At 37.0% G+C, this 13634-nt stretch overlaps 1 protein-coding gene across 1 annotated transcript in view; it reads left to right on the top strand.

Moving 5' to 3' along the window:
* fzr1a (fizzy/cell division cycle 20 related 1a) overlaps positions 1–13634 on the top strand; it is a 41549-nt gene that overhangs the window by 12489 nt on the left and 15426 nt on the right. The window contains exons 3-7 of the mRNA XM_043721120.2: positions 4587–4712; positions 8335–8398; positions 11060–11187; positions 11571–11653; positions 11825–12008. Of these exons, the coding sequence (XP_043577055.1) occupies positions 4587–4712; positions 8335–8398; positions 11060–11187; positions 11571–11653; positions 11825–12008 (585 nt within the window). The remainder of the gene's footprint in view (positions 1–4586; positions 4713–8334; positions 8399–11059; positions 11188–11570; positions 11654–11824; positions 12009–13634) is intronic.

Below are 13634 nucleotides of genomic sequence, written 5' to 3'. Positions count from 1 at the left end.
CCAATTCACCTAACCTGCACATCTTTGGACTGTGAGAGGAAACCCACGCAGACAGGGTGAGAATGTGCAAACTCCACACAGACAATTGAACCCGCGTCTCTGGCGCTGTGAGGCAGCAGTGCTAACCACTGTGCCACCGTGTCTACTTAGAACATAGAATATAGAACAGTACAGCAGGGAATGGGGCCTTCAGCCCACAATGTGGTGTCAAACATGATGCCAAATTAAACTATTCCATTATACCTACCCTTGTTCCATACCTCTCCATTTCTTTTATATTCATATGATATCTAAAAGTCCCTTAAGTGCCCTTATTATATCTGCCTCAACCACCAACCCAGCATTGTGTTCCAGACTCCTATCTCAATCTGTGTCATAAAATTTGCCCTTAAAACATCTTCTTCGAACTTCCCCCTCTCATCTTAAAATGCATGCTCCCTAGTATTGGACATTTCAACTCTGGGGAAAAGGATTCTGGCAGTCAACCCTGTCTACGCATATCATAATTTTATAGACTTCTGTCAAGTCTCTCCTTAGCTTCTGCTGTTCAAGAGAAAACAACCCGAGTTTTTGTAGCGTCTCCTTATATCTCATACCCTCTAATCCAGGCAGTGTCCTGGTAAACCTCTTCAGCACCTTCAAAGCCTCTACATCTTTCCTGTAATACGGTGACCAGAACTGAATACAGTCTTCTAAAGCTGCATGGCATCCTGACTCTTGTAGTCAATTCCCCAACCGAGAAAGACAGGCATGCCATGTGCCGCATTTTACCACATATCTACTTGCATGGCCTCTTTCAGGGAGATATGGACTTGAACCCCAAAATCCTTCTGTACATCAATGCTGTTAAGAGTCCTGCCATTAACTGTACATTTGATCTCAAAGTGCAGCACCTCACACCTACCTGGATTAAGCTCGATCTGCCATTTCTCTGTCCATATCTGCAACTGGTCTATACCCTGCTATAGCCTTTGAAAACCTTCTACACTATCCACAATACTATGTATTGTATTGTCTGCAAACTTACAACGCAACCAAAAACATTTTCATATAAGTAAGTTTTTATAAAATATCTCAAACAGCAGAGGTCCTAGGACGGATCCTGCGCGGTTCACTAGTCATGGTCCTCCAACCTGAAAAACACCCTTCCACCACTACCCTCTGCTTTTTATGGCAAGTCAATTCTGAATCTACACGGTCAGGTCACCGTGGATCCCATGCGTCTTAATCTTCTGGCCTTGCTGAAATCCATGTAAACACATCTACTGCTCTAACCTCATCGATCACCTTCGTCACCTCCTTGACAAATTCAATCAAGTTAGTAAGACGTGACCTTTCCTGCACAAAGCCATGCTGACTGTCCCTAATTAGGCCATGCTTTTCCAAATGTGCATAAATTCTATCCCTAAGAATTCTCTCCCAGTAGGTTCCCAACCATCGATGTGCGATTCACCAGTCTTTAGTTTCCTGGATTATCCTAGTTCCCTCCTTGAACAGAGGAATAACATCAGCTACTCGCCAGTCCTCCAGGACCTCTCCAGTGGCTAATGAGGATACTCTTGGCCAAGGCCCCAGCAATCTCCTCCTCCCTTGCCTCTCCCAGTAACCTGGGAACTAATCCACCTTGATGCTCTCCAGGAGATCCAACACCACTTCTTTCTTGCTTTCAAAATACCCTAGCCTATTAGCATGCTCCAAACAAATCTCACTAGTGTCTATATCCTTCTCCTGGGTGAATATCTTCTTCCAGAAGTTTGAAAAGTGAACCAGTTCTCTTGACTGTTCCTTATATTTCATGAGTAATATTGTAGAGAGTCAGTCTTATGGCTTTTAGTATATTTATAAAGTGAAAAATAGGTAACCAAAGTGGCACAGGTGATGTGGAGTTCTGCGCTGTGTTGTTGGGTTATAGTATCTTCTGACTGCATTATTGAATTCTAAAATGAGAAATAGTACAGCTGCAAACAAAAAGGAACACGAACAGTGACTTCAGCTTAAATGTCCAACTTAGAATTAGGTTTTGATCATTAATTGGGAATAGATTTAATTATTGCAACTGGGATTCTCATAAAATTGCATTAAATTCAATCTGTTATAGCCCATAAGAGTCAATATGTAGCTGTGCAGTAAATGAAGTTCACTGTATAATTTGGAAGTTAGGTTAACAATTTGACCACAGTTCTTAAGACAAAAAGTATGCAGTCATCTCAATGTACTGCGTTCCTGCAGACATGAGCACTTATCACTAATCTCTGTACCAATGTAAATCAAAAATGGTAACTATTGTGATTTCAACTCGAATACCTTGAGCTGTACAAAACCAAACTACTGTAACTAGGGTGATTGCTGGTGTATCACACTAGCAAAATTCTTTTCCAAAATGTTTTTCTAGAGTGAACCACATTCCAAGTCAGCCTGTCAGCTACTCCATGTCATGTATAAAAGGTGCACTGTATTATTACAAAAACAGAAGAGAAACCCTGCAAGTCCAAGTACCATTGAATATATTTACATAAGTAGTAAACAATTTTCCATAATTCTCATTCGTACTTAAATATTTATCCTATCTTTTAAAGATGATCTTATTACTAAGTTCCTTTGTTAAAAATCAGTTTGATATTTGCTAACATATGGGGTAAGGCTCATCAAACAGCATTTGAAAAATTGGGTTTTGAATCTTTTGAGTATAAAGCACTTTTTCCTGGCAACATATAAAAAAATGAATCTCTAGTTTATCTTAACATATGTAGACCTGTTTAAATATTTTTAAGACTACCTTTAACGATGTGGTCAATAGGACCTTACTTTGTAATAGGACCTTCCTTTGATATTCTTGACGAGATAAAACATTGTATGACAGTAGTTTCCATGTAACACGTTGAGGAGTTAAGTAATAAAGTGGTATTTAACAACCAGGCAATATTTACAAATCATTTATCCTGTCCCTCTTTGCTGTTTAAAAGAGGACCTTTTTTAATGTAAGTAGTAATCTCTCATGAGAACATAACCTTACAGTTAGCTCTTTATGAAAAACCAGCACAAATATTTAAAAAGCAGAGTCACAGCATTGTTACAGACCTGAAAGAGACCATTCAGTCGATCATGTCTGCGCCAACTGCCTGATCATTTTGACGTTTCCCCCATAATCCTCCACATTGGATCTATTTAATTATTAAACTACAACAGTTCCAGGCACTACGTTCATGCTCTAACTATTTTCTATGTAGAAAGTTTTGCTAACCTACTTTTTTTTCTCAAATCATTTTATAATGGTGGCCTTTGGTTATCGATCCATTTGAGTGGGAATAGTTTCTCCCTATCCACTTTGTCCAGACCCCTCATGTTTTAGAAAACTTTTATCAAATCTCCTCTTAACCTCCTCTTCCTCTTCAAGTAAAACAGTCCTAACCTCTCCAGTCTTCTCTCAAAACTGAATACTGTCATCCCAGGAACCGTTCTTGTAAACCTCTTCTGCACTCCATTGCATTTACAATCTTCCTATAGCGGGGCACTCAGACTGTACACACTACTCCAGCTGAGGTCTAACATGCTTTATAAGTTCATCATGCCTCCCTTCTTCTGTAAAATACATCCCTGTTTATGAAGCTTAGAATTTTGCATTTTTTATTAACAGTTTTGTTTATCTATTCTGTCACCTTTTAATGACTTGTGTACATATGAGTGTGTGGCTGGAAAAACAGAGTTATGCCCGAGGCATTGATTCTCCTGTTCCTCAGATGCTGCCTGGCCTTTGCTTTTCCAGCACCACACTCTCGACTCTGATCTCTAGTATCTGCAGTCCTCGCTTTCTCCTTGTGTACATATGCACCCACTGTCTATGCTCTATTGTACACTTTTTAGTTTGGTATCCTTCATTTAATGCTGTCTCTTTGTGCTCTTTGTACAATTGCCAAGTTGTACGTTGCCACAAACTTTGAAACTGTCCCTTGCATGTCAAGATCTAAATCATTTATATTTTTGGGAAAAACACATATTCTAATACAGAACCCTGGGAAACTCCACTACGAACTTTACCACCCAAAGAAAAACACTAACCATTCTTCTGTTTCCTACCCCTCAAACAATTTTGTATCCATTTTGTTATTACCCCTTTTATTCCGTAAATTATAACATTCCTCACAGCACTATTATGTGACACTGTATCAAACATCTTTTGGTAGTCCATGTATACTGGGTACATCAATTCCCTTCACCTCATCAACCCTCTCTGATACCCCTTCAAAAGTTCAGTATATACAATGTTCACATAACAATAGATCCATGCTGACTCTTTTGACTCAATCCATAATCATTTATAAGTTAGTGGCTATTGCAATCAGGTACAAATGTGAAATTGAAGCCAGAATCAGATCATCCATGATTATATTGAACGAAGGAGCAAGTTTGAAGAGCCAAATTGCTACTTCTAATTTTTATGTTCACCAGCAACTACAAAAACAGAAGAAATTAATGCTGAGAGTCCTGAAGTTCCTGTGAAATAAATTGGAGGGTACTCTAATTTTGTTTCAGATTTTTTATTTTTAATACTAATTTAACAACATTTTCTATTTCTGGATTTTGTTCAGATATCAGAAGTTAGAAGAACATTAACACCTTCAAATTCACCAGTGTCATCACCAAGTAAAAGTGGAGACCGGTTTATCCCTTCAAGAGCAGCAGCAAACTGGAGTATAAACTTTCACAGAATTAATGTATGTTATTGTTGAAAACATTCAATAATGCAAGCATGTTGTAGAGAAAATATTTGGACATTCAGAATTAGATTGGAATGGCATCGAATTGTTGCTTTAATGTGGATTTATGTTCTTCCATTGTTCCTCATTCAACATAGCCCATATAATGTCCCAGATCTTCCAATTAGGATTCGAAACCCTAATTGACCCTGATCAAACAAACAAAAATACCCACTCACTTTCCTCCAAATTTTATGAGTACCCTTCCATTGGAGAATCCTTCACATCTGACACATTATACAGGAAATCTTGCAGAGGATCTGCACAGAAACAATGCTGATCTTCCCTTTACATGACTATAATTGCCATATTCTGGGAAATAAAGTTCAAATGACCTAGAACTTCCCATTGCGTTAAAATGAACATGTATGAGTCAATGTGTAGTTGAAAGTATATAAGCAAGTAAGATGGTTCATTTGAGATGGGGGTAGAGTGATAGATGGTTGAGTGAGTAGGATGGTGAGCTTGAGTTGGAGTGTCAGATGGGGTTGAGATGGAGATCCAGAATCAGTTGTTTAATTATCAACAAGTTAAAACTTGTTGTTCTGATCAGTCTGACAATTTCTGGGTAATTATCCAAGTAAGCAAGTCGGAACACTCCAAAGTCTCCAACTTTAATTCTGAGTCAGACATTTCGTCAGAAAGCAGAGAGTTGGATAAATAGGTCTTTTCTGGTTGGCAAGATGTAACTAGTGGCGAAGCATAGAGTTCCTTGGACCTGAACTATTTAAAATATATTTTCAAAACCTGGATGCAGTGACAGAAGGTATTTGCAGATGTTGCTTTGTGAATGCAGGTAAACTAACTAGGAATTGCCAAGCAGTGAATGGAATGTAAAGATACTTCTGTATTGGTTGCCAGGGTGAGGTAGATTCTGTCAGTAGTACCTGAGGTTGTTTCCTAGCACTAACAAAATTGTTTCAGATAGAGTAAGAAGCAAGAAGGGATGTCAATTAAGTTTATTTATTAAAGCCAATTATCTGTGATCCTTGGAATTTATTCATAGCTCAGGGATTTAACAGGACTTGCATCAGTCTGCCATAGTTGCTGAATGATGCCCAGCAATCCCTGTCAGATTTGCTTTTGGTCTTCGTGGAGGAAAGGTGGGATTCCTTGTTTAAAAACAGTGACCTGTTGTAAGACCCAACATCATGAAGGAGTGAAAGCTACCCCTGTGCTCTTACATCTGACTCACCTGACCTCTAGCGATCCAATGATGATACTGTGTCCTTCATCCCTTGCCACAAAAGAGTAGCATGATGAAGGGCTTTTGCCCGAAATGTCGATTTTGCTGCTCCTCAGATGCTGCCTGAGCTGCTGTGCTCTTCCAGCACCACTAATTCAAAAAAGAGTAGCATTCAACCAACATTGCAGCAGATCTGCCAATGAGTGGCTGTCACTGAATCAAAGGTTAGCACCCTTCTCTATTTGGACTGGTCTGGAGTTTAAAACTTAAATCCTTTGTAAATAAAGTCAAGATTTGGAATAAACACTGAGCAGAAATGGAAATATTAGGACAGATTAAGAAAAATGTGGCTGAAACATTCAACAGAATAAATTCCATGCCATTTAAATAATACTATTCTTTGTCAAAATTTGCTTCTGCTAAGAAACATTTTTCTTCCATGGTCATATATTGAACCTTAAATGTTTATAAATAAGGTAAAAGACCATGTTCAATGTAGTTTGTATGCATGATTGTCTAGGTAAGAATGTGCCACAACCTGTATAGAGGGCTACATTATCTCAAGTGTTTTTTTGTTCCAGAAGCTTTTTTAGTGGAACTTTTATTTGACATTTTATGTAATGCAATAGACTACTAAGGATAGACATCTTGTATATACCGTACGTTATAATATTCTGCTCTTTTGAGGCTTCAAAATATAATTGCTGTGAAAGAAATAGTCTTTGGCTTAATCAAAGTTTATTATTTATACAGTGATTTATAAAATGCTTGTAAGTTGTGGACATTAACTGACTGGTGTTCTCCATAAGATAGCTTTGTAGCAAAGTGTGATTGATAAAATATGTTAGAAACTATGTTTATATATTAATGTAGTTACATAATAAACAATAAAACCATCATCTGACTAGTCAACATGCTGCTAGTTATTAAGTACTAAATGTTTCTGCTTTTCAATAGCTCAAATCTCATTGCAAGTATATCCTGTTCTATTAGAGTGAAGAATGTTGCCATGCCTGTGATCTGTATGTTTAACATTCTGTCAACCAACACTTCAAGTAAAATATTTTTGTTGCATCAAGCAGCATTCTTTCAATTCTGATTCTTGAGCTTCCCCAACCTTAATCACTTAAACATGGTGGCGCTGACTTCAAAGTGGAAAGATTTGGAATTTCGCAGACCCGTTTTCATCTTTCCTTATTTGGAATAATATTTAAAATCTACCTTTTTAACTTAGCATTTGACTTTAATTTCTCTTTGCATCCATTGTCAACTTTTATATACTAATACTTCTGTAAAGTGCCTTGCAATAGTTTGTTTTGTTAAATGTGATGTGCCACCAACATGAGTCCAATTTCTGTTCATGCTAAGGTTACCATGAAGGTCCCTTCTCAATTTCACCTTCCCTCAGGCATAGCGAGCGTCAGATTAAACTCACTGTCATTCATCTCTCTCTCTTTCAAGCAGCCTATTATCCTCTGGAAGAATGACAACCTATTTACAAGTAATAGTCATTAGGAGCTATTGTATTATGCCCTGAATTGTGGGTTTTGGGATGAGGAATGCTGCATTCCTAAGTCATTTCTTCTCAGTCTGAAGCTGAAACTTCTAGACCTTTACAGAGCTGCTCTACAACCTGGACATTAGTGGAGTGTCAGCTATTAATTAACTGACCTAATAAACATATGGCTTGAATCTTGTCACTGAACTTTTAAAAGGGAATCTCTATTTCTGTTGAAATAAATGGTTGCTATTTTCAAAAGAAAATTAGCATATCTTCCCAAGTCTTCTTTTATACTCTGTCAAATTAGTGGATGCAGTGGCATTGTGATGATGTCATTGGACTAGTAATCCAGAGCCCCAGACTAATGTTCTGGAGGAATGGATTCCAGTCCCATCATGCCTGATTAATTAAAAGCTAGTTTAACGGTGACCATTGTCATTAAAAGCACACCTGGTTCACTAATCATCTTGAGAGAAGGAAATCAGTCGTTGTTACTTTGTCTAGTCTACAAGTGATTCTGGATGCGCTTTAACGTGGTTGTCTCTTTGGCTCTCCATGCCATTGTAGATGGCAGTTAATCAGTTGATGGGCAATAAATGCTGGCCTTACCAGGGATACTCATATCCTATACAAAAATATTTTAAAAGTACAGCATATATGATTTAACAGTAATAACTATCTTGTTCATAGATCCATAAACTAATGATCTGCATTTGAGAAAAATGGACTAGCATTAAGAGCATTTTGTCTGTGGCAAAAAAGAATTATCTGAAAATATTCATAAATAGATCTATTGACCAATTCTCAGATGGTGCTACATAAATGACCTGCATAAATTGAACATTGAATGCATATAACTGAACATAAACGTTTTGATTCTTTCTCTGTTCTAGGAGAATGAAAAGTCACCCAGCCAAAACAGAAAAGCAAAAGATGCAACCTCTGACAGTGGCAAAGGTTCTGTACACACAGTTTTAGCTATCTCAATGTCTTATTTAAGTCAAGCAGACTGAAATTTTATGAAGAGGCAGTTTTTCAGATATGTCCAAACTAATTGAAAGTAATCTAAATGCAAAACAATGTTCGATTATTGTGTGGGAACTAATTTGCTTTAGTGTTGAGTTGAAAATGTAGTTTAAAATAATTACAGGGGTCAGAGTTAACCGGTGTTGCTTTGTTTGTTCATCTCTATTCTCTACCATTCTCCCTCTACTTTAGAGAAATAGTCAGAGACCAACTACTGGAATAGTCCAAATTAAGATAGGTGCATGAATGACACAACATTGTGGCCATTGCTCCTTCACTCAACGTTCACAAAGGTATTGGGGAATACAAAAGAAACAATGTACCCAGGCATCTGGATGGGTAGTTCTGAAGAACCACGCTGTTTATAAAGTAGTCAATTGCAGTCCTTTATTATTTTGAAAAAAGAACACATTTCTGCTAGCACAGCTCTTGGAAAACATTCAATGTCTGAAAGCCAAAAGCGCAAAATATTAAATTGTAATGCTTTAAAATTAAAATTAACATAAAAAGGCTTTTCATCCTGAAAAGAATGAAGATAGTAGAGTAGAACACTAAGTCAGGTTCATAATTTGGACTGATGCTTCAAAGTAGAACTGAAAAGGTTGGATTATTAGCAATGTCGTTAGGAGCATTACATTGCAGTGTGCCTATACTCTAAAGTTGTTGTAAAAGTTCCTGGGGTTATCTGAAGAAGAGCAGGCACATTCATCGGTGTCCTGGCCAATATCTATTCCAGATTATAGGATTTTATTTTAAAGTTGAGATGGAATAGTGCAAGAAGGAGTTGAAGAAAAAGATCAGCTCAATCCTATTGAATGGCGAAGTTGGCTGGAGGGATTATATAGCTTACATTTCTTACTATTTGAGTTTTTGAAAGATGAATTTATGCTAGGATAGAAATCGTTACAATAAGATCCAAAATTTGGTTGTTAATCAATTCAAAACCATTGACCGAGCCTTCTAGGTAGATACCGGATGTGAGACTGATCCATGTGGTTGCATCATACCAAATAGAATGAAGATATCACTGATTGGATATGCAGAACTTCAAGAATACAGCTTTGTATCTTTAATGACCGAATCTTGGTACGGAGGAGCCTGGCTGTTAGTATATAATTGCACACAGGTGCATAATGTAAAAGCTGCTGACCTAACACCAATCATTTCTTTTGTTATTTGATTGAATTTTGTTTTACTTTCAACGCACTAATTTTGCCCTTGAGGTATGGCTATAGCCTAAACCTTCAAAACATGGGTTACAGAACTCTGTTGCCTTCCTGCATTGATCTGCCATTTACCAACCTGTTGCTGCATTCTGGTTGGTCTAGTAAAGTGGACTATGGTGACACTCTCTGCAAGTTGTGGGACTTTGGATACAACACCATCTTACTGCTTTGAACTGTGGGATGTTAGTGCATGTATGACCAGTGGCTAGTCATACTTTCACCTGCAAACTTCTACCATTAGATGGAGCTTCTGATCTTCATTCTGAACAGCATCACTAATGCAATCTGATGGATGTGTGCTGTCTTAATTTAATTGCAGAAATACCACAGAAGGTTCACTTTTTTAATGTAATAGTTTTCAACTTTTGTTGTATAAAAACTATCATTTGCTGTATACATTTATACAGAGACAATGGTATCGTGGTAATGTCACTGAATTAGTAATCCAGAGCCCAAGGATAAAGTTGGAAGTAGAGGGTTCAAATCCTGGGTAGAAGTTGAAATTTCATGAATTAATTCAAATAAAATTTAAAAAAAAAATTCTGCCATAATTACCTGAATTACCAGCAGATAACTCACAGGCAAGGTGTCTGATTCTTAACTGCCCACTCGATTGTTCTAAGCTTGTATCAAATGACTGCAGCAGTTGAATAATTTGCCTCACCACCATTCTGTCGAGGACAGTAAGAGATGGGCAATAATGGCAGCAACGACCACATCCCATGTAAAAATGTACAACCTAATTTGTAGGATAGGGAGGTACAAAACTAAACGTTTTTCAAGATAATTCACACGCAATTGTAGGCGAATTAGAACACAGAGCTAAAATAGGTTTCTCTATGATAATGTGTACTGATTGGGTACAGTTCAGAATATATCATTTGTAATATCCCAATCTGCTATCCAATTGCACAGCTGTTGCACTTTGTCATCCTAAATTTTGGTGGATTAATCAATGGTCACATTTAGTGCCCTATGCTTTTATTTTAGCTGTCTTTAGAACAAGGATAAAAGCAGTAGGCAAAGTGCAAGACTTGATAAATGAAACTTATATTATCTCATTAAAAAAACCTGCTGTTCTTCACTGCCACAATACTGTGCCTTCAATGTCACATCATTTAATATATCAGTTGCTACTGACAAATATTGCTGTACTGGAAGACACTATGCACGTCAATCTAATAAGAAATGTTGATAAATCACCCCACTGCCTTTTAAAGTTATTTAACCATGCATTGAAAAATGTAGAATCATAAAACGTTGACTAATTAAGACTGGTTAAATGATTGAAGTGAGAACTGCATTCCACTTTCAGCTTATGTTTTATTTTAAGCTTTTCTGTGTTTCCCTTTGGCCTTTTTGACAGATGGGCTTGCTTATTCTGCATTACTTAAAAATGAGCTTCTTGGGGCAGGAATTGAAAAAGTTCAAGATCCTCAAACTGAAGACAGAAGATTGCAGCCATCAACACCTGAAAAGAAAAGTTTATTTAAGGTATGAATTTCTAATCACTGAACAATTTGATCTGTTTTATAACGTTTTACAATCTGTTCTGCAGGGAATTTGTCCCATAAATTTGTGAGTGCTTACTAATGCTTACTTACTTTACTCTCATATACTTTATTTGCTGCTATTCTTGTTCTGGAAAAAAATAGGAATAAAGTCTACGTTCATAATTACATTTATGATCCTACTGACAGAATAAAGTTGACTGGATCGCATTACTGAAATGAAAATCTGGGTTTATTGTAAATTCAGATCTTGAGTCATTTTTTTCTTGCTAAAGAATACATGAAAACACTTTATGTTTCACATTTCCACAGATGGAATTTTTAAAAATGTTTTTAACATATCTAATCGTTGATTTTATTTTGTAGTACTCACTCAGCACTAAACGGGCAAGTCCTGATGATGGAAACGACATTTCGCCTTACTCCTTATCTCCTGTTAGTAATAAAAGGTAGCCTTGTACCTCATGCTGTTTGTAATAAGAATTCTAATATTTCTAATGTTTTATGAATGGTCACAAGAAAATTATAACAGTGATGTGCTAAATAATTCTGCCTTTTCCAAAACTGAGCAGAACAATTTTGGGTTGGTATTTAATTTGGTATTCTTCTGTCTCAAACAGCCAAAAATTGTTGCGGTCACCAAGAAAGCCAACTAGAAAAATCTCAAAGATTCCCTTTAAAGTTCTTGATGCACCAGAGCTGCAGGATGATTTTTACTTAAACTTAGTGGACTGGTCTTCTCTAAATGTATTAAGTGTTGGACTTGGCACGTGTGTCTATCTTTGGAGTGCTTGTACTAGCCAGGTGAGTCTTTGGATTCCAGTCTCTTTCTGGCCATATCTAATGAAAATCTAATTAATGCATGTTTATCTCAAGATGTATGTTTTAATAACTGGGTGGTTTGGTTGCCCATAGTGAGCACTGCTGCCTCACAGTGCCAGAAATCTACCCTTTGGCAACTGTTTATGTGGGGCTTGCACATTCTTCCCATCTCTGCATGGGTTTCCTCTGAGTGTTCTGGTTTCCTCCCACAGTCCAAACTTGTGGAGTTTCGGTGGATTGTCAATGCTAAATTGCTCAGTGTCCAGGGATATGTAGGTGAAATGTAGGATGTGCAAGGGGTTGGTCTGGGTGGGATGCTCTTTGGACGATCATTGTGCACTCGATAGCCGAATGGTCTGATTCCACAATGGGGATTTTATGATTTCTGTCTTCTATGATGATTTAATCATTGAAAGACTAAACCAGTTATTTAAAATAACAGACATTTTTAGTTCAAATCATTAGGGGTTTTTATAATTTAAAAGTTTTTGTTCAGCTTCCCTCACAACCCTGATGCTGAGCCTGATCAATATTTCTGAGAAATCACGTGCTGAATGGTACGTCCTGGTGATTTTTTTTGTTATTGCTGTAGAAAGCATTAAAACAATTACCTTTTGAGGTTCTCATGCTGCTTACCTGCCTTCCACCTGCACTGGAATACTAGTTTATCTTTCTAGAAAAAGAGAGCACATATTTCTGTTCCATTGTTGTTATTTGTAGAAAACTTTCTTGGTGGCTTGATTTTATTATTAGTTCTACATCATTATTACTTGTGTAAATATTGTAGCAAAGTTTGTTTCAAACTTTAAAAACAAAATTCTGTCACTGCTTAGATTGGGATGTAATGTCCACAATTTTTTGAAATTGTTTGTTCATATGATTGTTTTCATGCTCCACCAATTATATTTTGCAACATGTTGCAAAGGTCTTTATGAAGTTGCCTATCTCTTGACTTTTCTGGACTGTTCCCACTAAATAATTCGTCATCCATGGGGGGTTAGTTTAGCTCAGTTGGCTGGTTGACTCGTTTGCAATGTAGAGTGATGCCAACAGTGTATAACACCAACTGAGGTTACCATGAAGGATTCTCCTCAAACTCTCCCCTCACCTGAGGAATGGTGGCCCTAGGTTAAACCATCACTAATCAGGAAAAATCAGCCCTACTGTCTGGTAAGACTGTGTCGACTTTACCTTACCTTTTAATACATAATACTTATCACACTTATGCAAGTCAATTCCATTGTTTTCTGGTCCATCAGTGTTCCAGTCTTAAGGATATTCAGCTTCCAAATACTAATGAACTATCATCTCATTGATATTGCTTTTCATTAATTGAATTTTTTAAATGAGAATGACTGAAAGAATATGCCCTCTTCATTCATTCATTTCAGCTATTTCCTTGAAAATATAGCTGACAAACAAAAAGTAGGATAACAGTTAAAATTTGCAAAGGTGTATAATCGCGACTAATCACAATCCTAAAGGATAGATGTTAAGTTTAGTTGAGTTTATAAATTTCATCTGAACCTGAAGACTGTTAGTCTTTTTACATAATGTTCTCAGCACCTTCTCAGAACAGTCAAATTCAACACACAGTTGTACACATAA

This window comes from Chiloscyllium plagiosum, unplaced genomic scaffold (assembly GCF_037043375.1).
Source record: "Chiloscyllium plagiosum isolate Xiang-an unplaced genomic scaffold, Cpla_swu_hap1 HiC_scaffold_28, whole genome shotgun sequence".
NCBI classification, from domain to species: Eukaryota; Metazoa; Chordata; class Chondrichthyes; order Orectolobiformes; family Hemiscylliidae; genus Chiloscyllium; species Chiloscyllium plagiosum.
The sequence above is the reverse complement of the archived record's forward strand: the minus strand, read 5'-3'. Positions and strand labels throughout refer to the sequence as shown.